Genomic DNA, 26,505 nt, shown 5'->3' with positions numbered 1-26,505 from the left:
CTCCTGACTTGTGCCTTGTAGATGGTGGAAAGGCTTTGGGAGTCAGGAGGTGAGTTACTCACCGCGTGGAGGCCTCTCCACCAACGCTATTTAAAGGGATAATGCAGGAGTTACAGGTTAGTTGCAGGATTGTTGCTTTTGGCTGCTGATGCATTTGTACCTGTATTTGGATGTCTCCTATGCTTGAATACTAGGACTAGGGATCATAGCCTAATAATTAGAGCCACAACTTGCATGAGTGAAGTTAGGAAACGCCTCCATACGCAAAGGGTGGTAGAAGTTTGGAACGCTCTTCTGTACACGGCAGTCGATGCTAGCTCAGTTATTAATTTTAAATCTGAGATTGACAGATTTTTGTTAACCAAGGGATATTGGGCTAAGGCAGATATATGGAGTTAGGTCACAGATTAACTATGATCTCATTGAGTGGCGGACCAGGCTCAAGGAGCTAAGTGGCCTACTCCTGTTCCTATCTTCCTATAATAAAGTTTCAATACTCGAGAGGGAGTGGGCTGGCTAGCTGACAGCAGGGGACTGGCAGAGTGGCAGGGGTGGGACAGGAATGCTGTTATTCTGAGAGAGGACAGCAAGTTCATGTCCCATGGAGTCACTGCCACTTGCTGCCTCCTGTTATGCGCCACCTTCTCCTGCAAGAAAGCGGGACGTGTGTCGGTGAGAGATAATGTGGCTGCCATGGTTGAATAGCTGCCAGTGTGTGTGAGCTGTGAGTTGTGGGTGTGTGGCTTGCAACAGTGGTAATGTGTGAGGGTGAGAGGAAGCATCTTATTGAGTACTGATTAAAAGAGTTTGTTGATAGGTGGGTAATGGGGGTGTAATGCATGGAGCAGTGGATGAGGCTCGTGCAGTTGGTAGGAAATGCCACTTGATCTCACTCACCGTGAGCACTTGTGTCACAGCATTGAACTTCTTCCTGCACTGCATCCATGTTTGTGGTACTGTGTGCCTGGCAGAGACTTCATCCCCTACTGCCTCCCACTGCCTGGGGACCATATGTCTGGAGGGCCTCTTGGCTACCCCTGCGGATAGGATGCCCCTCCTTCTGTCCACCTCTTGCACCAAGGCCTCTAGTGCATCATTAGAAAACTTTGGTGCATGCTCTCTCGCAGGCCCAGTACAAACTCAGATTGGCAGATTGGTGGGATCTGGCGTGCAGATTGAAGGATTTAGCAGTGTTCAACCTTTATTCAATGTTTTCAAATAACTCAACAGGTGGTAAATATAGTAGGGACAGGACCTGCATCTGTGTTTTAAGTGTGCGATGTCTGATCTCCGTTCAAACTCCGTGCAGACCTCTACCTTATATTTTGCAAATAAGAGGTGCAAGCTGCCTTTAAAAGGTGCAGGCACGAATGTTACGTGCTGCCTGCATCTCAACAACCGGATGCTGGTTTATCGCACACCGCCAACCCCGCGCCCGGTTTCAGGTGTTATTCAATATACCCCTCATAGAATCTAACAGCACAGAAGTTCGCCATTCGGTCTATTGTGCCTGTGCCGGCTCTTCGAAAGAGCGGTCCAATTTAGTCCCACGCTCCAGCTTTTCCCCCATAACCCTGCAAATTAGTCCTCTTCAAGTACATGTCCAGTTGTCTTTTGAAAGTTCCTGTGGCAGATTGGTGGAGTCTGGCGTGCAGATTGGAGGATGTAGGATTTGGCAGTGCGCAACCTTTATTCAATGTTTTCAAATAACTCAACAGGTGGTAAATATAGGGATGGGACCCGTATCGGTGTTTTAAGTATGCGACGTCTGATCTCCACCCTTGCAGGGGTAGTGCATTCCAGATCTTAACAACCCTCTGTGTGAAAAAGTTTCACCTAATTTTCCCTCTACTCTTTTGCCAATTATTTTAAATCTATGACGCCTGGTTACCTCACTTGCCAGAGGAAACAGTGGATGAGGCTAGTGGTGCAGCTGGTAGGAGATGCCACTTGATCTCACTCACCTTGAGCACTTGTGTCACAGCATTGGACTTCTTCCTGCACTGCATCCATGTTTGTGGTGCTGTGTGCCTGGCAGAGACTTCATCCCCTACTGCCTCCCACTACCTGGGGAGCATTTGTCTGGAGGGCCTCTTGGCCCCCCTGCGGATAGGATGCCCCTCCTTCTGTCCACCTCTTTCATCAAGGCCTCTAGTGCATCATTAGAAAATTTTGGTGCATGCTCTCTCGCAGGCCCAGTACAAACTCAGATTGGCAGATTGGTGGGATCTGGCATGCAGATTGAAGGATGTGGGAATTAGCAGTGTGCAACCTTTATTTAATGTTTTCTACTTGCTCCATCAAAACTCCTCATAATTTTGAATACCTCGATTAAGTCTCCCCTAACCTTCTCTGCTCTAAGGAGAACAATCCTGACTTCTCCAATCTCTCCACATAACTGAAGTCCCTCATCCCAAGTATCATCCTGGTAAACCTCCTCTGTACCCTCTCCCAGGCCTTGACAACCTTCCTAAAATGTGGTGCCCAGAACTATACACAATACTTCAGCTGAGGCCTAATCATTGATTTGTAAAGGTTTAGCATGACTTCCTTGTTTTTGTATTCAATGCCCCTATTTACAAAGCCAAGTATCCCACACGCTTTCTTAACTGTCTTATCAACTTGCCCTGCCACCTTCGAAGATTTATGAATATGTACCCTCAGGTCCCTCAAAACTTCCCTCAAAATAGTGCCATTTAGATTATACTGCCTCTCCATGTTGTTCCTCCCAAAGTGCATCACTTCACACTTATCCGCATTAAATTGGATCTGCCATGTGTCTGCCCATTTCACCAGACTATCTATGTCCTCTTGAAGTCTGCTACTATCCTCCTTACTATTTACTACTTTGCCAAGTTTTGTATCATCTGCAAATTTAGAAATTGTACTCCCTATACCCAAATCCTGGTCATTTATATATAACAAGAAAAGGAATGGTCCTAATACCGACACCTGGGGGACCCCATTGCATACTGCTCTCCAGTCAGAAAAACATCAGTTCGCCACTACTCTCTGCATCCAATGAGAATTAATTTTGTCCTTGATAATGATCTCTAGTAGTTTTCCCACTACTGACGTTAGACTGACTTGCCTGTAGTTGCCAGGTTTATCCCTCACCCCTTTTTTGAATAAGGGTGTAACATTTGCCTGGTAGATGATTTCAAATATTTATCTCCCTTTGAATTAATAAATAATTCTAATATCACTAATTTAAATTTATGTTCCTTTTGACCTCCTGGCCTGATCTGTCATGAAGTAATATTCTTTGTTCACCTTATCTATACTGTTTACTACTTTATATACTTCAGTGATGTCCTTCCACCCTTAGTCTGTCTAAACTGTAGAACTCAAACTTCTTTAATCTTTCCTCATATGGTTTACGTTTGGGATATTTCTTGTTTCACTTCTCTGCGCTCTCTCCCATATACTTGTATGTCTTTTTTGAAGCTTGAAATTGTACACTGTATTGCAAGTGTGGTCTAATCGGTGCATTATATAGCCTCAACATAACCTCTATGGATTTATGCTCCAGTGTTGTGTGTATGTATTGCAAAATAATATATTTTTTTAATTGCTTTGCCACATTACCTCAACATTCAAAATTATTTTCTTTTGCTCTTGGGTCCCTTTCTATGTCTTCTGTGTTAATTCTATTTCCTTCATTGTGTATATAAGAACATAAGAAATAGGAGCAGGAGTAGGCCAATCGGCCCCTCGAGCCTGCTCCGCCATTCAATAAGATCATGGCTGATCTGATCCTAACCTCAAATCTAAATTCATGTCCAATTTTCTGCCCGCTCCCCGTAACCCCTAATTCCCTTTACTTCTAGGAAACTGTCTATTTCTGTTTTAAATTTATTTAATGATGTAGCTTCCACAGCTTCCTGGGACAGCAAATTCCACAGACCTACTACCCTCTGAGTGAAGAAGTTTCTCCTCATCTCAATTTTGAAAGAGCAGCCCCTTATTCTAAGATTATGCCCCCTAGTTCTAGTTTCACCCATCCTTGGGAACATCCTTACCGCATCCACCCGATCAAGCCCCTTCACAATCTTATATGTTTCAGTAAGATCGCCTCTCATTCTTCTGAACTCCAATGAGTAGAGAACCAATCTACTCAACCTCTCCTCATATGTCCACCCCCTCATCCCCGGGATTAACCGAGTGAACCTTCTTTGTACTGCCTCGAGAGCAAGTATGTCTTTTCTTAAGTATGGAGACCAAAACTGTATGCAGTATTCCAGGTGCGGTCTCACCAATACCTTACATAACTGCAGCAATACCTCCCTGTTTTTATATTCTATCCCCCTAGCAATAAAAACCAACATTCCGTTGGCCTTCTTGATCACCTGCTGCACCTGCATACTAACTTTTTGATTTTCTTGCACTAGGACCCCCAGATCCCTTCGTACTGCAGTACTTTCCAGTTTCTCGCCATTAAGATAATAACTTGCTCTCTGATTTTTCCTGCCAAAGTGCACAACCTCACATTTTCCAATATTGTATTGCATCTGCCAAATCTCCGCCCACTCACCCAGCCTGTCTGTATCCCCTTGTAGGTTTTTTATGTCCTCCTCACTCTCCACTTTCCCTCCCATCTTTGTATCATCTGCAAACTTTGATATGTTACACTCGGTCCCCTCCTCCAAATCGTTAATATAGATTGTAAAGAGTTGGGGACCCAGCACCGACCCCTGCGGAACACCACTGGCTACTGGTTGCCAGTCCGAGAATGAACCATTTATCCCAATTCTCTGCTTCCTGTTAGATAACCAATCCTCCACCCATGCCAGAATATTACCCCCAATCCAGTGATTCTTTATCTTGAGCAATAATCTTTTATGTGGCACCTTGTCGAATGCCTTCTGGAAGTCTAAATACACTACGTCCACTGGTTCCCCTTTATCCACCCTGTACGTTATGTCCTCAAAGAACTCAAGCAAATTTGTCAGACATGACTTCCCCTTCGTAAAGCCATGCTGACTTTGTCCTATTAAATTATGTTTATCCAAATGTTCCGCTGCTGTCTCCTTAATAATAGACTCCAAAATTTTACCCACCACAGATGTTAGGCTAACTGGTCTATAATTTCCAGCCTTCTGCCTACTACCCTTTTTAAATAAGGGTGTTACATTAGCAGTTTTCCAATCTGCCGGGATCTTTGCTGAGTCCAGAGAATTATTACCAAAGCATCCACAATCCCTACTGACACTTCCCTCAAGACCCTTGGATGTAAGCCATCAGGTCCAGGGGATTTTTCCGCCTTGAGTCCCATTAATTTACTGAGTACCAATTCCTTAGTGATTTTAATCGTATTTAGCTCCTCCCCCCCTAGAGCCCCCTGTTTGTCCAGTGTTGGGATATTCTTAGTGTCCTCTACCTTAAAGACTGAAACAAAATATTTGTTCAGCATTTTTGCCATCTCCATGTTTCCCACCATTAATTTCCCGGTCTCATCCTCTAAGGGACCTACGTTTGCCTTAGCCACCCTTTTTCTTTTTATATAAACTGTAGAAACTCTTGCTATCTGTTTTTATATTTTTTGCTAATTTATTTTCATAATCTATCTTCCCTTTCTTAATCAGTCCTTTAGTTCCTTTTTGCTGTCTTTTGAAGACTTCCCAATTTTCTATCCTCCCACTAAGTTTGGCTACCATATATGTCCTTGTTTTTAGTCGGATACTATCCTTAATTTCTTTACTTAGCCACTGATGGCTGTCATTTCTTTTACACCCTTTTTTCCTCAGTGGAATATATTCTTTTTGAAAGTTGTAAAATAACTCCTTAAATGAACACCACTGCTCATGTACCGTCTTACCATTTAATCTATTTTCCCAGTCCACTTTAATCAATTCCGCTCTCATACCATCATAGTCTCCTTTATTCAAGCTCAGTACGCTTGTTTGAGAACCAACCTTCTCACCCTCTAATTGGATATGGAATGTAACCATGTTATGGTCACTCATTCCAAGGGGATCCTTAACTAGGACATTATTAATTAATCCTGGCTCATTACACAGGATCAGGTCCAAGGTTGCTTGCCCCCTTGTAGGATCAGTTACATACTGCTCAAGAAATCCATCCCTAATACACTCAATAAACTCTTCCTCAAGGCTGCCCTGCCCAATTTGATTTGTCCAGTTAATATGATAGTTAAAATCCCCCATAATTATAGCTGTTCCCTTATTACATGCCCCGACTATTTCCTGATTAATACTTCTTCCAGCAGAGTTGCAACTATTAGGAGGCCTATATACTACGCCCACCAGTGTTTTTTTCCCCTTATTATTCCTTATCTCCACCCAAACTGCTTCATTATCCTGATCCTTTGTCCCAATATCATTTCTCTGTATTACAGTGATTCCTTCCTTTATCAACAGAGCCACCCCACCTCCCCTTCCCTCCTGCCTGTCCTTCCTGATTGTTAAATACCCTGGCATATTTAATTCCCAGTCGTTGTCACCCTGCAGCCATGTTTCTGTAATGGCCACAAGATCATACCCATACGTAGTTATTTGTGCCGTTAACTCGTCCATTTTGTTACGAATGCTACGTGCATTCAGATAAAGAACTTTCAAATATGTTTTGTGACACTTAGTTCCTGCTTTTTCCTTTTTTAACACTTTACTTTTTACTCCATACCTTCTGTCCCTTCCTGACAAGCTTTCCTCTGTTATCACTTAGTTTTCATCCAATATCCAAATTTTACATTTGTCTGTATTACAGTGAATTTGCTATTTGTCTGCCCAATTTCATAAGCTAAATCTATTGAAAATCATTAACTGCATTCTTTTTCCCTATAGTTCACCCTTTTCAGTGTTTTCTTGCAAATTTAACAAACTTACAATTGTTTTCTGCGTTCAGGTCATTTTTGTAGATGACTTTATCTTGTAGATAACAAGAGTCCAGACACTGATCCCTGTGGCACTCTTCTCGACATCTCCCCCAGTCTGATACAACACCTCTAGTGTTCTTGGGTAGGGTTGCTAACCCTCCTGGATTGCCCAGGAGTCTCCTGGAATGAGCGATTGGTCTCCCGGGCGCTGTTGCAGGCGACCCAGGAGAAACGTTCCTTGTATGTGCGGTTTGTGCATACGCATGTACCCTGGCTGTCGTGGCTTGATGTCAGTCAGCATTCCCTGGTCCTTCTGGTGTGGACACCAAGACATAACAGGAATAAAATCAGGGGAGATGACTTAAGTTGTGAAATTGAATTTAACAAATCTGGTTATCTGTGAGTTGATAGCAGAAAAAGTGGCCACAAAACTGCTGGATTCTCATAAAAACCCAACTGGTTCACTAATGTCCTCAGGAAAGGAACTTGCCACCTTTACTCAGTCAGGCCTACACATGACTCCAGTCATGGTTGATCTTTAGTGCTCTGTGAAGTGGCCTAGCAAGCCGCTCGGCTATACAAACAACTGTAACTCTCAGGGCAATGAGGGATGGGCAATAAATGCAGCCTTGCCAGCATCCCTCACATCCCAAGGATAGGGTTGCCAATTCTGGTTTGACGTATTTCTGAAGGTTTAATTATGTGATATTTGATCATATGGTGTTTAATTGCATCGCACTTGATCATGTGACATTTGCCCACTGCAAATATTATTGCATTTACCTTAGTTGAGTGTCTCAGTATCACCAAGTTCCAAATAAAATATTTGTCTTTTTGTTTTATAGAATACAAAGATTTCAGTAGGATGAATTACAACATAATTTATAAATCAAGGGAAGAACACAAAAGAATAGAAAGATTTAAGGATAAGTAATGCTTAAATAAAAACTGCTCCTGTGATGTTCTAATAGTATTGACAGCAATGAGAAAAACCAAGTAAATTCCACTGATTCAACAAAAATATCATCAATATAAGTAACTGCTAACTGAAGTTTTTGTGCAATTTTATGACATTTTACAATACAGGGCAAGTTACAAAAGTAATAAGTAAAACCAAAACCAAATTAAACTCAGTTCACTGACTTCCACACCCCATTGTGGAAACCCAGCTTCAGAGAGGTGAGGCTCAGTCCTCAGGGAGAAGCACCAGAGCTGCCTGACTCCAGTAACAAAGCACAATGGGCCGGATCTTGCTGGAAAAATAACGGCATGTTAATAACACATGCTGTTATTAATGTGCGAATCGGCCACTAAGTTCAGGGGATTAGGAGATATTTTGTGAGTTGTGAATCTTCAGATCTTGCTAGTTGATTTACGCCGTTTGTTTCGCACGAACAGCATCTCGCCTTTAGTCTCCCCGTTATTTTTAAGAACTTGCTGGATTTGCACGTTAATTGCCTAGTAAACTAGCCACTGAAAGTTAAGTTTAGTAATTAATAGCGTAAGTATCCTTTTAACGACATGATAATTGCTAATGACTGCCAATCACCCTCTCTGGTCCAGAAAAGGAACAATTTAAACTGTGGAGTCTCATTCCTTCAGATAGTGAATTAGTGTTATCATTTTTAAAAATGTCAAATTTTCAATTTTTTTTCTTTCTTTTGCTTTCTGTCTTTTTTTTTCTCTCTCTTAATCCAATCTTTCATTCCCTCTCTTTATTTCTCTTTCTGTACCTGATCTGACTCAAATTCACCCTATTTTCTTCTCCATCGTTCCTCTGTTTCTTTTTCAGTCCTTAAATCTAATTGGTAAAGGAAATAGATTGTTGGTCCCACCGTTCACCATGGTCCCAGACCTGGTTGCCCTGGTCATGCCATTATCAGCTCGCAATTCCAGCAAGTTACAGCGCAAAAATTTTTCGAGCTGAAGGGCGCAGGAAAATGTCTAACTTATGGGGGATAATTTTCACTTCCAGCCGGTGGCAGGGTGGGGTGGGGGGGGGGGGGGAGCGCTTTTGGGCCCAAAACCTGGAAGGTAAGTTGGCAGATCTCACAACCTTAATGAGACCAATAAATTTTACTTCCGGGTTTCGCATGTGGCAGCCAGCCTGATTGACAACGGATCGGAGGGAGGGAATGATCATGGGCTGGGGGAAGGGATTGGGAGGGGGGCAGGGGAGGATTTCAGGGGGCCACAAAGAAGATTGGGGGCTGAGAAGAAGATAGGAGATCACTAGAGGTCGGGTGAAGAGTTGGAGGTAGGTGGGGTCCACCATGGGGTGGGGGGAGGCGGCCGATGGTTGGGTTCCTGTCGACTAATTGAGCTTGTTGGGCCTGGATGAAGCACTCCTGCTCCTTCTGGCCCACAAGCAGTGCAATAAAGGCACTCACCTCATGGATCTGGCCTTCTTGCCTGCTTTCACCTGACGTGATTCAGAAGCGATGGGAGACCCGAACAGGTAAGATTAAATTAATTTTAATGTTCCAAAACACAAAATATTAAGTACCTTAAGTATTTCAATGAGATTCATTGCTCTTTTAAGTATAGGCTCGCCAGCTTTAAGTGGGGGTGGGACTTCCTGGTGTCTGCTATCCACACGCAGACAAATCTGCCTGGGTTAAACCCAGAAGTGGGCGAGTTGGAGCCGGGATGTGGTCCTGCTCCGAAAAGCTGTTATTTTAACCTCCCACCCACCCCAATCCACCTATTCTTGAGGGTTAAAATTTACCTAATGGTGTATGCCGTGAGATGCCCCGCTCCAGCAAGATCCGTCCCATTGGCACAGAATTTTCTGGAGTGAGGCATCTTGCGGCGTGCCCCCATTTGTTAGATTTGTTTCCTCACCCTTCAACTTGAAAATTTTTTATATTCGCCACTTATGTAATTCTGATTTGTTTCCCTGTTATGAATATAAAATTAGAACCAGTCAACTAAAGTATGACACTGGAAGTGTGATGAACAGGAAGTGTATACAGATGATGGGGATTATATGGATAACCCTTGAAACCGGGCGCCGGGGTCGCAGTGCGCGATTAACCCGCGCCGAGTCGTTGAGATGCAGGCAGCACGTAACATTTGTGCTGCCTGGTGATTTCTATGATTGCTGCACGCAGCCAGCCCGACCTGCGCTGTTGAGTGGCTGCTCACCAACAGGGGGCCCAGATATTGCAAGTGGCTAGCTTAAAGGCAGCCTGCACCTCTTAAAAGAAAGGTGTTTTGTGGCTGTAGGAAGTGGTGGAAGCCGATCGGGAAGTGAATCTGTGCTGCGATGTAGCGCAGCATGGTGGTGATGGGACCTCTGGAATTTTTAATGAGCAACAACTGGGCTGCTCAACGTTTGAGGGACTCTGATATTTGCAAAATATAACATACGGCTCCGCACGGAGATCAGACATTACACACGTAAAACACAGATGCACCAGGGCCTCTGCGATGCACTAGAGACCCTGGTGCAAGAGGTGGATAGAAGGAGTGACATCCTAAGTCCACGGGGGGGGGAAGGCCCTCCAGACATGTGCTCCCAAGGCAGTGGGAGGCAGTAGGGGACGGAGTGAATGCCAGGCGCATAGCACCACAAACGTGGATGCGGTGCAGGAAGAAGTTCAATTCTTTGACATGAATGGTCAAGGCGAGTGAGATCAACTGTCAAGTGGCATCTCCTACCAACTGCACCACTAGCCACATCCACTGCTCCACGCACTACAACCCCCATCAGCCACCTACCAGCAAACTCTTTCAATCAGTACTCAACTCTTCCAATCAGATGCTTCCTCCCACCCTCACACATTACCACTGTTGCAAGCCACACACACTGGCAGCTATTCAACCATGGCAGCCACATTACCCAAACATCTTGCAGGACACTCACCGACACATGTCCCGCTTTCTTGCAGGAGAAGGTGGCGCATAACAGGAGGCAACAAGTGGCAGTGGCTCCATGGGACGTGAACCTGCTGTCCTCTCTCAGGATGACAGCATTCCTATCCTATCCCTGCCATTCAGCCAGTGTCCTTGCTATTGCCTGTCAGCTAGCCAGCCCACTCCCTGTAGAGTGTTAAAAACTTTTTAATAGGAAGATAGGAACAGAAGTAGGCCATTTAGCCCCTCGAGCCTGTTCCGCCATTTAGTGAGATCATTGTTGATCTGTGACCTAATTCCATATACCCGCCTTAGCCCCATATCCCTTAATACCTTTGGTTAACAAAACTCTATCAATTCCAGATTTAAAATTAACTACTGAGCTAGCATCAACTGCCATTTGCAGAAGAGTGTTCCAAGCTTCTACCACTCTTTGCATGTAGAAGGGTTTCCTAACTTCACTCCTGCAAGCCCTGACTCTAATTTTTAGGCTATGTCCCCTAGTCCTAGTATTCAAGAATAGGAGACCTCTAAAAACAGATACAAATGCATCAGCAGCCAGAAGCAATAATCCAGCAACTAACCTGTAACTCCTGCATGATCCCTTTAAATAGTGCTGGCGGGGAGTCCTCCATGCTGTTTAAGACCTGTTCAGCTGTGTGAGGTTAAGACAGTGCGTTGACTGGAGCGTTGAATTCCAAAATTGCATCTGTCTCTTTAAATCAGCGTTACATACTGATCTACCGCATATTCTCCCTACTTTACATGGTACCGGCGTTCGTTAGGTGCACGTGCGCCACCACCTTTACCAAGATGGTGTCCTACGCATGTCACACCAGAAGCGTGCATGTGCATTCCGGACGCCATTTTCAGAGTTTAGGAATCCGCGTAGAGCCTACACAACGAGTGCTGCTCGGCCCAATTTAGCCCCCCTACTGTTTGATATTATTTGTAGATCTCTTGTGGTAACATGCATGTTATTCAGATAATACGCTTTTTTTTAATGACCACACTATTATGCAATGCATGATGTACTATCCTGCTGATAAGGTGGAGCTGTGTCTAAGATGGTCTATCCTTTTCAGGGCAAGATGTCTATTTGCTATAAGTAAACAAAGCTCAAGGGGGGTTAAATTGGACAAAGCCAATAATCGGGCGTAGGTAGCGTAATCCGTGACTAACCCGTGCCCAGTGATCCCTGCGCAGTCAGGACATGACATTCGTCCGGCCTGAGGACTTACCTGACAGCAGGGTTAAAAACTAGGCCTGACTTGAGGATTCATTGAAATGTGCACTTTACACCAGCAGGGGGAGTCCAAATCTCTTAAAGGGAGGATGTCTCTTAAAATTCTCTTAAAGGGTAACCAGTCCCTGTTATTTGCTGAAAATAAGAGTGCGCTGTCTGAACAGAGATCAGACATTGCACACGTAAAACACAGATTCACGTCCCGTCCCTATGTTTACAAACTGATGAGTTATGTTAAAACATTGAATAAAGCTTGCACACTATTAAATCCCACATCCTCCAATCTGCATGTCAGACGCCTCCAATCTGCCGATCTGAGTTTGTACCAGACCTGCGAGAGTGCATGCACCAAGATTCTGTGCTGATGCACTAGAAGCCTTGGTGCAAGAGGTTGACAGAGGAGGGACATCCTTTATCCGCAGGGGAGCGAGAGGCCCTCCAGACATATGCTCAAAAGGCATTGAGAGGCAGCAGGGGATGAAATTAATGCCGGGCAGTGCAGTCCAGATCATAACCACTGGCTGTGTAAAACAATTTTTCCTCATGTTGCCCTTAGTTCTTTTGTCACCTCAAATTTATGCCCTCTGGTTCTTGTCCCTTCTGCCAATGAGAACAGTTTCTTTCTATCTACTCTGTCTAGACCTTTCATGATTTTGAATACCTCTATCAAATCTCCTCTCAACCTTCTCTGCTCTAAGGAGAACAACCCCAGTTTCTCCAGTCCATCCATGTAACTGAAGTCCCTCATCCCTTTCTGCATCCTCTCTAAGATCTTGACATCCTTCCTAAAGTGCAGTGCCCAGAATTGGACACATTACTCCAGTTGTGGCCGAACCAGTGCTTTATAAAGGTTCATCACAACTTCCTTGCTTTTGTACTCTATGCCTCTATTTATAAAGCCTAGGATCCCGTATGCTCTTAACTGCTTTCTCAACCTGCCCTGCTACCTTCAATGATTTGCACACATATACCCCGAGGTCTATCTGTTCCTGCACCCTCTTTAGTATTGTACCCTTTAGTTTATAATTCCTCTCCTCGTTCTTCCTACCAAAATGTATCACTTCGCACTCCTCTGCATTAAATTTCATCTGCCACGTGTCCGTCCATTCCACCAGCCTGTCTATGTCCTCTTGAAGTCTATTACTATCCTTCTCACTGTTCACTACCCTACCAAGTTTTGTGTCATTTGCAAATTTTGAAATTGTGCCCTGTACACCCAAGTCCAAGTCATTAATATATATCAAAAAAAGCAATGGTCCCAGCACCGATCCCTGGGGAACACCACTGTTTACCTTCCTCCAGTCCAAAAAACATCCATTCACCACTACTATCTGTTTCCTGGCACGTAGCCAATTTTGTATCCATGCCGCCACTGCCCCTTTTATTCCACGAGCTTTAACTTTGATGACAAGCCTATTATGCGGCATTTTACCAAACGCCTTTTGGAAGTCCTTGCAGACCACATCAACCGCATTGCCCTCATCGACCTTCTCTGTTGCCTCATCAAAAAATTCAATCAAGTTGGTTAAGCATGATTTGCCTTTAACAAATCCATGCTGGCTTTGCTTGATTAATCCACACTTGTTCAAATGACTATTAATTTTGTCCCGTATTATTGTTTCTAAAAGTTTCCCCACGCTGAGGTTAAGCTGACTGGCCTGTAGTTGCCGGGTTGATCCTTACACCCTTTTTTAAACAAGGGTGTCACATTTGCAATTCTCCAGTCCTCTGGCACCACCCTCGTATCTAAGGAGGATCGGAAGATTATGGCCAGTACCTCTGCAATTTCCACTCTGACATCCCTCAGCAACCTAGGATGCACCCCTTCCGGACCGGGTGACTTATCTACTTTAAGTACAGCTAGCCTTTCTAGTACCTCCTCTTTATCAATTTTTAGCCCATCCTGTATCTCAACTACCTCTTCTTTTATGTGGAGATGCCGGTGATGGACTGGGGTGGACAAATGTAAGGAGTCTTACAACACCAGGTTATAGTCCAACAGCTTTATTTGATATCACAGGCTTTCGGAGCTTACCTCCTTCGTCACCTGACGAAGGAGGAAAGCTCCGAAAGCCTGTGATTTCAAATAAAGCTGTTGGACTATAACCTGGTGTTGTAAGGCTCCTTACCTCTTCTTTTACTGTGACTTTGGCAGCATCCTCTTCCTTGTTAAAGACAGATGCAAAGTATTCATTGAGTACCTCATCCATGCCCTCTGCCTTCATGCGTAGATCTCCTTTTTGGTCCCTAATCAGCCTCACCCCTCCTCTTACTATCCTTTTATTATTTATATGCCTGTAGAAGATTTTTGGATTCCCTTTTATATTAGCCGCCAGTCTATTCTCATACTCCCTCTTTGCCCCTCATTTCCTTTTTCACTTCCCCTCTGAACATTCTATATTCAGCCTGGTTCTCACTTGTATTATCAACCTGACATCTGTCCCCTTTTTCTGCTTCATCTTACTCTCTATCTCTTCCGTCATCCAGGGAGCTCTAGCTTTAGTAGGAATGTACCTAGACTGTACCCAAACCATCTCCTCTTTAAAGGCTGCCCATCGCTCAGTTGCAGTTTTAGGTACATAGGAACAGGAGTAGGCCATTCAGCCCCTCGTGCCTGCTCCACCATTTGATAAGATCATGGCTGATCTGTGATCTAACTCCATATACCTGCCTTTGGCCCATATCCCTTAATACCTTTGGTTGCCAAAAAGCTATCTATCTCACATTTAAATTTTGCAATTGAGCTAGTATCAATTGCCGTTTGCGGAAGAGAGTTCCAAACTTCTTCCACCCTTTGAGTGTAGAAATGTTTTCTAATCTCACTCCTGAAAGGTCTGGCTCTAATTTTTAGACTGTGCCCCCTACTCCTAAAATCCCCAACCAGCGGAAATAGTTTCTCTCTATCCACCCTATCTGTTCGCCTTAATATCTTATAAACTTTGATCAGATCACCCCTTAACCTTCTAAACTCTAGAGAATACAACCCCAATTTGTGTAATCTCTCCTCGTAACTTAACCCTTGAAGTCCGGGTATCATTCTAGTAAACCTACGCTGCACTCCCTCCAAGGCCAATATGCCCTTCCGAAGGTGCGGTGCCCAGAACTGCTCACAGTACTCCAGGTGCGGTCTAACCAGGGTTTTGTATAGCTGCAGCATAACTTCTGCCCCCTTGTACTCCAGTCCTCTATATATAAAGGCCAGCATTCCATTAGCCTTCTTGATTATTTTCTGCACCTGTTCATGACACTTCAATGATCTATGTACCTGAACCCCTAAGTCCCTTTGGACATCCACTGTTTTTAACTTTTGCCTGCCAATCTTTGATTCCAGTTTACCTGGGCCAAATCCGTTCTCAACCCACTTAAATTGGCCCTCCTCCAATTTAGTATTTTTATTCTAGAGTGCTCCTTGTCCTTTTCCATAACTAATCTAAAACCTTATGGATACTATGATCACTGTTCCCTAAATGTTCCCCCACTGACACTTGCTCCAGTTGACCCACCTCATTCCCCAGAACCAGATCCAGCAATGCCTCCTTCCTCGTTGGGTCGGAAACGTACTGGTCAAGAAACTTCTCCTGAACACACTTCAAAAATTCCTCCCCCTCTTTGCCCTTAACACTCTTACTAACCCAGTTTATATTAAGATAGTTGAAGGTTGAAGTCCCCCATTATTACTACTCAATGGCTCTTGCACCTCGCTGTAATATCCTTCCAGATTTGCTCCTCTATATCCTTCCCACTAGTTGGTGGCCTATGGAATACACCCAGTAGTGTAATGACTCTTCTATTGTTTCCTAACTCTAACCAAATAAATTCTGTCCTTGACCCCTCCAGGATATTCTCTGTCTGTGCTGGAGAGAGAGAATATCCTGGAGGGGTCGAGGACAGAATTTATTTGGTTAGAGTTAGGAAACAATAGAAGAGTCATTACACTACTGGACAGAACACCTTGTATTCAGGAATATTTACTACCCAATCCTGCCCTTTTTTGAGCCAGGTCTCCGTTATCGCCACAGCATCATATTCCCATGTGGCTATTTGCGCCTGCAGCTCACCAACCTAATTTATTGTGCTTTGTGCGTTTAGACAGATGCACTGTAAACCTATCTTAGACTTGTATTCTCTCTTAGTCTTATCCCACCTAATACTGTACTGTTTCTTATTCTAGTGCTATTTGTCTCTCCCAATCCTTTGTACACCTTGTTTCTCCTTTCCAATCCTACATCCTGGTGCCCACCCCCCTGCCAAATTAGTTTAAACCCTCCCCCACAGCACTAGTGAACCTCCCCGCGAGGACATTGGTCCCAGCTCTGTTGAGGTGCAACCAGTCCGGCCTGTACAGGTCCCACCTCCCCAGAACTGGTCCCAATGCCCCTTGGTTCACAGAAATCTATCAGACTCAGATTTAAAATTCTCAATTAAGCTAGCATGAGCTGCCGTTTGCAGAAGAACGTTCCAAACATCTCCCACCCTTTGCGTGTAGAAGCGTTTCCTAACTTCACGCCGGCACATCCTGGCTCTAAATGTTAGGCGATGTCCCCGCATCCTAGTATTCAAGTATAGGAGACCTCCAAAAACAGTTACAAATGCACCAGCAGCCAGAAGCAATAATCCAGCAACTAACCTGTAAATCCTGCATGGTCCCTTTAAATAGCACAGGTGCGGGGTCCTCCAGGCACTCTCAGACATGTTCAGGTGTGCATGGTTAAGACTGTACGTTGAGTTGAGCGTTAAGTTCCAAAATGTGTCTATAACTTTAAATCAGAATTGCACACTGATTGTATCCATTTTCTCCTTACTTTACATGCTGCCAACGTTCGCTCTCTGCGCATGCGCTAATACCTATACCAAGATGGTGTCCGGTGCATGTCACACTAGAAACATGCGTGCGCAGCCAAGACGCTATCGTGGCACTTCGAGGGGCCGCGTAGCGCTGGAACAACAGATGCCAAATGGCCCAATTGCTCGGCCAAGGTCACTTAGATTATTGTCTGGCTAGAAAACTTTGCAGATTGGAATGTGCTCATCAGTTTCAGGTTGCAGCTGATAGGAATTCAGCATTCTAAGATCTTGCATTTATAAAAAAAGGTGAGATTCTGGAGTGTGGTGTTTGCATGTGCTGATGTACTATATACATAAGATTCTGAGGATTTGACTTACTCATTTTATAATTTTGAGTACACCTGATAAACTTCCCCAAAAATTTCTGTTCGTGGTGACTTTCAGTGTGTAGGCTTCTGTTCTTATTGTATTTGAGTTCTTACCTTTTATATTTGTAAGCATTTCCTTTGTGGGAATTATTCATTGTTGCTTATGTAATCAGTTGCTTGTGTTCGATTTAAGGTTAACAAACCCCACATCCTGGGACCCTGGCCAATTTTAGGGCCCCGCAATCTTACAATTTACTGCTTTAAAATATTGGCATTGCAGTTGTTCAGTTTAATCATACTGCTTCTGGTATAAATAACTAGACCATAACTTTTGTTCCATTTTCTTGAAGGTTAGTGACGTAGATCACGGGTGGATGCTAATTTTTCAGGTCGTCTCTGTAATATATCGGAAGTCTTATTTCTTCCCCCCCAGAACATTTTTTTTTCATTTGTTCATGGGATGTGGGCGTTGCTGGCAAGGCCAGCATTTATTGCCCACCCCTAATTGCCCTTGAGAAGGTGGTGATGAGCCATCTTCTTGAACCGCTGCAGTCCATGTGGTGAAGGTTCTCCCACAGCGCTGTTAAGTAGCGAGTTCCAGGATTGTGACCAGCGACGATGAAGGAACGGCGATATATTTCCAAGTTGGGATAGTGTGTGATTTGGAGGGGAACATGCGGGTGGTGTTGTTCCCATGTGCCTGCTGCCCTTGTCCTTCTACCACCTCTAGGTGGTAGAGGTTGCGGGTGTGGGAAGTGCTGTTGAAGAAGCCTTGGCGAGTTGCTGCAGTGCATCCTGTAGATGGTACACACTGCAGCCACAGTGCACCGGTGGTGAAGGGAGTGAATGTGGATGGGATGCCAATCAAGAGGGCTGCCTAGTCCTGGATGGTGTCGAGCTTCTTGAGTGTTGTTGGAGCTGCCCTCATCCAGGCAAGTGGAGAGTATTCCATCACACTCCTGACTTGTGCCCTGTAGATGGTGGAAAGGCTTTGGGGAGTCAGAAATACCCCGCAGAATACCCAGCCTCTGACCTGCTCTTGTAGGCACTGTACTTATGTAGCTGGTCCAGTTAAGTTTCTGGTCAATGGTGACCCCCAGTATGTTGATGGTGGGAGATTCCGTGATGGTAATGCTGTTGAATGTCAGGGGGAGGTGGTTAGACTGTCTCTTGTTGGATATGGTCATTGCCTGGCACTTGTCTGGCGCGAATGTTACTTGCCACTTATCAGCCCAAGCCTGGATGTTGTCCAGGTCTTGCTGCATGCAGGCATGGACTGCTTCATTATCTGAGAGGTTGCGAATAGAACTGAACACTGTGCAATCATCAGTGAACACCCCCATTTCTGACCTTATGATGGAGGGAAGATCATTGATGAAGCAACTGAAGATGGTTGAGCTTAGGACACTGCCCTGAGGAAAGCCTGCAGCAATGTCCTGTATGAATGCACAAGAATAATTGTATGAAAAGCATTTTCCTTTTCATACGATTATGCTTGATGCATTCACATATGAAAACAGTGCAAGCATTCACAAAGTGTATAGTTTTGAACGATTATTCACAGTGTATGATGTATTTGACCAGTCCCTGGCAATCAGCAAGAAGGAGGCAAAATGGTGACAGCATTGTCGTCAAAATATACTCTTCCCTGCATCCTCACTGTATTGATGCCAAGTGCTGGATTTTCCTCTGACCTTCCCTTAAATCCAGTGGGACTGCTGTGGAAACAGCGGGAAAATGGGGTGGGAAGGCCCTCTCACTAGGACTGTCGCTCACTCACCATCCCTTTTCCCTCCTTTCTGACCCAGTTACCACTGCTCCCGGAACCACCTGGTGGAAGGTGGCATTAGGCCCAGGGTAGTGGCAGTAAAAGCCTCAGGGTCTTCTGATGAAAGGAGAGGGCCTAGGGAAGGCCTACTCTCCCTCTGTTTTGCCCTACACACCTGCCTTTGTAGGTCCCAGTTTCGGTTCTGCTGTAACACTGCCTGATGTACCTGGTTGGTAGCGGCATGCTTCCTCTTGGTGGCAGGAATCCTGCTGGGAGCCCATCCTAGATGACTAATGACCACTAACCCAGGGAAATGGGTTGGGTGGAGGTGGAGTCAGAGGGACCGGCGGCAGTGCTGCTCTGCCACTATTCCGTCCCAAAGAAGAGAATCCAGCCCTAAGACTGATTGCAACATCTCCTATTCAAACTCATTTTTTTTCCAGGGCATCAGCGCTGTAGAGCTCTTCTGTCTTTCTCTCCACAATTGTAAACAATTTTACAACACCAAGTTATAGTCCAGCAATTTTATTTTAAATTCACAAGCTTTCGGAGACTTCCTCCTTCCTCAGGTAAATGTTCAGGAACATTTACCTGAGGAAGGAGGAAGTCTCCGAAAGCTTGTGAATTTAAAATAAAATTGCTGGACTATAACTTGGTGTTGTAAAATTGTTTACATTTCTCTCCACAGGCATCTGTTAATCATTACTACTTAATATATCCTGCTTTTTTCAACCTTGGCATTGTCCTGCATAATGGGCATTGAGCCTTAGGTTTCTTAGTTTAAAAGTAATGTCCAATTAGCTGCAGTGAAACAGTCTGTCTTCTGAGGAGCATTGGATGGCCAGCTGGTTCTTGGGAATAATTGAAAAAGTGCTTCCATGACTGGATGAAGTGATTTGCTGGGCAGGATTCAGCTGGCCCAAAAAGCATTGGAACCTAATGAGAGATGATTCTAATGATTTCTGTAATTTAGTTTTAGTAGCAGGGAATTATTCTGATGTTAATGCTGCTTTTATTTATCATTAGCCTTTCGACTACTTATGGCAAGAAATCCTGGATTTTCTTTTGTGAAGAACAAACAAGGATACAAATACCAAAGCTGTTGGAGGTCATTAGTAGATATGACAAAACAAAGGTACTCCAGTGAATGAGAAACGCTCAGGGAATTTAGTGATTACTATTGCCCTTTGCACAATGTGTTTTTTAATTTAACAATTGTATCTGATGTGAGGAACAGGCATAAATAATTAATCCACATTTATCATACATTTCGCTTGCCTAATTTCTTTGATTTGGGAAGATCACAAATTATTTCATTATATTTAATCTCACCAAAGTGCAGGTTTGATAATTATAATTTCAGAGAAAATGCAAAGTTTATCTGATATAATTTAGACTTGATTGTTTTATTAAACTTTTCACCACAAACCTGTCTGATAGAATAAATATGCAAATATAGTGGTAGTCTTTTCTAATTATAAACTTTGAAAGAAAGCCAGATTACCTTCAAGGAAGAATGAACCTCTGTAGTTTATACATATCTGTAAAATAGTACATTATTGACCAATAACGTTTTGTCAGACAAGTGATTTATCTGGGCTGTCACTTTCATATCTAAAACACTCACTGGACCTAAATACTTCCTTTATTTTAAACTACATATAATCATTTATTTGTTATAGGAGTGGTTCTTAGGGAAGGCTCTATATGATGAACAATCTACAATTATTCATCATTACGCTTTTGCTGAAGATCCAATGGTTTTTAAATATCCAGATTTTGCTGCTGGCTGGGCCTTGAGCATTCCACTTGTCAACAGGTAGGTGACTGATTTGCCTATAATTAACTTACTGAGATTCAGAATATTTTTTTCATTTGCAGTAAATCCTCACCATTCCTAATTCTGCAATATCAGCCTTGTGTTGGGGTTGTAATCTCACCAACAGTAAAACCTTGCTTCATTTATTATGATGCAGTCTGTCAATCATTTTCCAAATATTTGTAGCCATCACCTTAATGATTTAAAAATCCTTTTGTGTGATTATTCCAAGCTTATAATGTCTTCCCTCACCACTGGTTTAGTTTCTTTCAAAAGTGGGATGTTTCTGCTGATATTCAAAATGGCTGCTCCCAACATTTTGGATTTCAGCAGCATTCAAATAATTCAGAAGCACTATGTGGGTTTGCAGTAAATTCACAAGAACACAAGAAGTAGGAGCAGGAGTAGGCCATATGGCCCCTCGAGCCTGCTCCTCCATTCAATAAGATTATGGCTGATCTTGGACCTCAACTCCATTTTCCCACCCGATCCCCATATCACTTGATTCCCTAGTGTCCAAAAATCTATCTATCTCAACCTTGAATATACTCAACATCTCAGCATCCACAGCCCTTTGGGGGAGAGAATTCCAAAGATTCACAACCCTCTGAGTGAAGTAATTCCTCCTCATCTCAGTCTTAAATGGCCGACCCCTTATCCTGAGACTATGCCCACTAGTTCTAGACTCTCCAACCAGGGGAAACAACCTCTCAGCATCTACCCTGTCAACCCTCCCTCAGAATGTTATATGTTTCAACGAGATCACCTCTCATTCTTCTAAACTCCAGAGAATATAGGCCCATTTTACTCAATCTTTCATCCCAGGAATCAATCTAGTTCAGTGGTTGTATTATCTTATTGTATGGATTTATTATGGCAATCAGGCCACACCCATGAAAGCTTAGATAGTTTATGATGGGTTTGGCATCATTTGATAATCCTTTTACAGATTCCCGACAAGCTCAATATATGGTTTTGTTTGGCAATCTTGTAAGTCTTATTTAACCACTTTCACCAAAGCTGCCATCTCATGTTAATAACATGAGAAATCTTTTTAACTGTCAATTTTTAAAATAAAAGTTTTATGACGAGCTGTTCAACAGTTGTTATGTTGACCAGGTGTCGGATGGCTTTTGGTGCCAATGGAATCTAGTATTAAAATTGGCTCCCTAAATACATGACTCACAGGATGCAGAACTACAAAGGGGTCAGTCTGTATATTACGATTTAGGGCAGCTAGCGCAGAGCTTTACGGGACATGAATGCTTTTCAAGAATTTGGGTCAGCACACCTAATTTTACTGCCCACATAATTTTCCATCCATTGGTTTTAATTGTCAAAAAAATCATGCGGGCTGCGAGTCAGGGGTGCTGACCTTTACTCTTGATTTCCAAGTATGTGGCTATAGGGGATGATTTTACCCCCCAAGAACATAGGAATATAGGAACAGGAGTAGGCCATTCAGCCCCTCGAGCCTGCTCCGCCATTTGATAAGATCATGGCTGATCTGTGATCTAACTCCATATACCTGCCTTTGGCCCATTTCCCTTAATATCTTTGGTTGCCAAAAAGCTATCTTTCTCAGATTTAAATTTCGCAATTGAGCTAGCATCAATTTCCGTTTGCGGAAGAGAGTTCCAAACTTCTTCCACCCTTTGAGTGTAGAAATGTTTTCTAATCTCACTCCTGAAAGGTCTGGCTCTAATTTTTAGACTGTGCCCCCTACTCCTAGAATCTCCAACCAGCGGAAATAGTTTCTCTCTATCCACCCTATCTGTTCCCCTTAATATCTTATAAACTTCGATCAGATCACCCCTTAACCTTCGAAACTCTAGAGAATACAACCCCAATTTGTGTAATCTCTCCTCGTAACTTAACCCTTGAAGTCCGGGTATCATTCTAGTAAACCTACGCTGCACTCCCTCCAAGGCCAAATGTCCTTCTGAAGGTGCGGTGCCCAGAACTGCTTACAGTACTCCAGGTGCAGTCTAACCAGGGTTTTTTATAGCAGCAGCATAACTTCTGCTCCCTTGTACTCTGGTCCTCTGGATATAAAGGCCAGCATTCCATTAGCCTTATTGATTATTAGATTATTAGAACGGGTGGGTTAGGGGCGGGTAGGAGGTGAAAATAGTTGTTTTTTTGGGTCGCAACTGCAAACTTTTCGGATTTTTCATTCCCAGTGGGAAGCCTGTATTTTTACGCGCCCACATTAAACCCAGAAGTGAAGCCAGGTTGCGGTCGCGACCCAAAAAACAACTATTTTCAACTCCCACCTGCCTCCAACCCACCCGTTCTTGGGGGTTAAAATTACCCCCATAGTTTCTGTGCTGCAAGAAAAGTACTGATTTTTATTTTCATGGCTCTGAATTCTGTTTTTGTACATCAAGAGGAGAAAATACTGATGCCAATTTAATTTAAAGTTTCACCAGAAAAAAAAGGTTACCGACTATATTTTGAGTTTGTGTTGAAGGGTTTTGTGTGCAATTAACTTTGGCTGTGGCATCTTCATCTGATCCTTTGCTGTTATCTCTTTGAAGCTCTAGCAATAATGCAAGAAAATTATTTAACCTAGCACGCTTGTCAAAGATGACATAATACAATGAACGTTGGCTATACCTCAAAAATATATTATAACTCAAACAGTTTTGTCCTAAATTAACTTTTCTTCACCTCTGTTACACTAACAGACTTGCAAAACAGTTGAGGATTGAAAAGCCTTTTGCAGATTTTACTATAGACTTGAAACATGAGGTATGTGATGGTTAAGATTGTGTTTAGCAAATTGCTGCAAATTATTGAGATTCTTTAGTTTGTCCATGTATTTTAACAATTAATAATAAGTTTTAATTATTTTTAACTCCCCTCATATTAGCATCTGTGTGGTGTAATCTTTTAAAAAGATATACCATTTGTTTCCATTTTGTTTGGGAGTTTGTTCTAAAAGTATTTATTTAGAACCAGTTCAAGTCCACGCATTTGTAAGAGGAACAAGGTGCTTCTTAGTACAATGTAGATTAAAAAAATCCCAACATCATTTGTTTAACACAAAATGTTAATAGGGGACCTGGGTTTCAATGCAGCCAGGTCAATGTGGTAAAAATCTTCCTTCTCTGCCAACTGGTAAAGTCCTCTGAAAAATTAATACATGAAATCTCAACCCAAATCTCTGGAATCTCAGGGGTAAATTTTAACTGTGAGCCAGGAAGGGAGCGGGGTGGAAGATTTCCGGGTGTGAAATCCGGAAGGTAAATGACCTTAATGAGGCCAATCAATTGTACTTCCGGGTTTTGCGCCCGGCAGCCAGCCTGACTGACAGGCTGGCTGTTGGGCAGGAAGGCGTGCTGCAGCAGGCCACAGCCGGGGATCGGAGGGAGGGAGGGATCATGGGCCGGTTATAAGATCGGGGAGTTCGTGCGGCTGAGAAAGAGATCGGGTGGTGGGGGTTAGAAAATTGGGGGGGTCCATGGAAGAGATTGGGGGGCTCAGGAAAAGATCGGGAGGGTATGTTGGAGCCGGGATACGGTCCCATTCTGAAAACGGAGGATTTTTACTCTCCACCCGCCTCCAACCCACTCGTTCTTGGGGGTTAAAATATTCTCCTCAGTCTCTCTGTTAAGGGTGTTATTGCAAGGTACAGTGAGTCTCAATCTCATTCTTTGTTGTGAATCCCTATGATGTACTTTGAATCTCAATCTTTCTGTTAGAGATATATATCTCAATCCTGGTCTGTTAGAAGTATGAATCTGCGATGTACAGTAAGCCTTAATCACTCTCAGTCAGATGTATGTGCCCATATGACATATAAAGATTCTCAATCTGTCCCTGTTAGCTATGGGTCTATGTGATGTACAATGAATCTTAATGTTTCTCTGTTAAATATGTCTGTGATGTACAGTGAGCCTCAATATATCTGTTAGAGTTATGAATCTGTGATTTACAGTGAATCTCAGTTGCTGTCTATTACAGTAATGAGCCTATGTAATGTACAGTGAGTCTCGATCTCTGGTTACCTATGGGTCACTATGGTGTTCTGACAAACCGGATTCTTTCCCCTCAGTCTGGTTCAGCAAGAACTGAGTCGAATACACCTTAAAGTTCAACACAACTTTAATAGCAGATCTTAGTCTGTAGCTTCAATTCAGATTCCTGAGGGAGTCCGGACGATTCTAACAGAATAAGGAGACCAAGACAAAGACAAAAACTCATACCTTTATACAGATCAATAGGGGTTGGAACATCGTTAACACAAGAGTCAACACCAATCATAAGCTGGGCACAGGTTGCCATGCGGGGTTACATTATTTCCGGCCAATCATAGATAATCCATGTGCTGATCATGTTGCTGTTAAACATCAAAGGGGATACTTCCTCACCTTCCAACATGGAATGTTCTTCCCTGTTCCTTCTGTTCCTTATCTCCCAACTTGGAATGTCTTTCAACTTTGGCTAAGCTCGTTACTATATTGATCTTCCATAAACATGGAGACATTCAGACCAGTCCTTGAATCACATCAAAGACTTATCATTGATAAGACAATGCAGGCCTGCTGACTAAGCAAACATATGGCCCAGCAGGGGGGGGGGCCCTTCCCAACCCCAGTTATCAACTTATTAACCCTTTCCTAACCATTTTGCATTCTGCTATTTTGCCACGTAGGCATTTTAATATCTTACTGGACACTGACCACACAGGGATTCTCAGTTCAATGAGATGCCAGTTTCGCGATCTCTGTTTTAACACCATTTGATGTGCGGTCTGTCAGAGTGTTCAGGGCTATTCCCTGTTACTGAGCAATTGATGATTAACAACAGCCCTTCTGTTCTCATTAGCATACAGTAACTTCAAAATCATGATACTGGTCATCACAAAATCTGATTTGATTTGAAATTGAATGTCATCAAATTAAAAAAGTACTTAATGGCAATTCAACGTTCTTATGTGTATTCTAATTACATTCTCACAGACTATGCAGAAATTTATACTCACGGCACAGAACTTCAAGTACTGGGAGCATATATCGGGAATTCAGGCATGAGGTTAGCTGAATATTCTATCCATTAGAATGGATGGATGGAAATTCGTGCAGAGCCCGCTGACCTGTCTGAATTCCCAATTTGTGCTCTCAGCAGGTGAAGCTCCCTGCCAGGGGAGCAAATTTGTAAAATTCCCGTTAACTGTATTATTTTAAAATAGATTTTGTCACAGTTTGACCATTTCAAAAATATTTTAACATCCTGTGCGGACGTGTTCCAGAATTAAAGTCTGATGTTGCCTTTAAAGGCACTGATGTTCTGCTTGATCTGTACCTCGGGCTCATGGTCTTTCATTATATTCAGTGTTCTTTTTGTGAAGACTTTCAGTCATAAATGAAAGAGAGTAATGAGAAAAAGTTTGCTCATTAGAAACTGAAAAAATATAGTGAACTTGATCTTGTGAAAGCGCAAAACGGGGCCACAGCAGATCGGCCGCCTGTTTTACACCCTGCCCGGTTTTCTTTTCCATTGACTTCATTGAGTAAAATGGGCTGCCGATTTTCCATTGCCCATTTTGCACTTTCACTGAAGACCAATTTAACCCCCTATTTCTTAAATGTGTCCTCAAATGCACTAACACATCAATTTCAGAAACTAATTGTTAGAATCTAATTATTTTTGCAAAGGATAATTTAAAACAAATGTTTCTTGAGTTGTAACTGAATGGTTAAAAAAAGGATAATAAAAAAGATTTACAACAGTCCTGCTATACATAAAGGGAATATCGTAACACGATAAATCACGGTTCATATTTTGAAGTACGGTTAATGTCATACTCAACCTGGCTGC

The 26,505-nt window shown here is 43.1% G+C and overlaps 1 protein-coding gene across 4 annotated transcripts in view; it reads left to right on the top strand.

The window, feature by feature from the left end:
* The window catches only part of b3glcta (beta 3-glucosyltransferase a), a 251,537-nt gene that overhangs the window by 124,203 nt on the left and 100,829 nt on the right, over positions 1 to 26,505 (top strand). For all 4 annotated transcript variants that reach the window (XM_067985969.1, XM_067985972.1, XM_067985971.1 and 1 more), the window contains 3 exons: positions 19,887 to 19,995; positions 20,543 to 20,679; positions 23,370 to 23,433. In XM_067985969.1, coding sequence (XP_067842070.1) covers positions 19,887 to 19,995; positions 20,543 to 20,679; positions 23,370 to 23,433 — 310 coding nt within the window. The remainder of the gene's footprint in view (positions 1 to 19,886; positions 19,996 to 20,542; positions 20,680 to 23,369; positions 23,434 to 26,505) is intronic.

The sequence above is a fragment of the Heptranchias perlo genome, chromosome 6, assembly GCF_035084215.1.
Source record: "Heptranchias perlo isolate sHepPer1 chromosome 6, sHepPer1.hap1, whole genome shotgun sequence".
NCBI lineage: Eukaryota > Metazoa > Chordata > Chondrichthyes > Hexanchiformes > Hexanchidae > Heptranchias > Heptranchias perlo.
The sequence above is the reverse complement of the archived record's forward strand: the minus strand, read 5'-3'. Positions and strand labels throughout refer to the sequence as shown.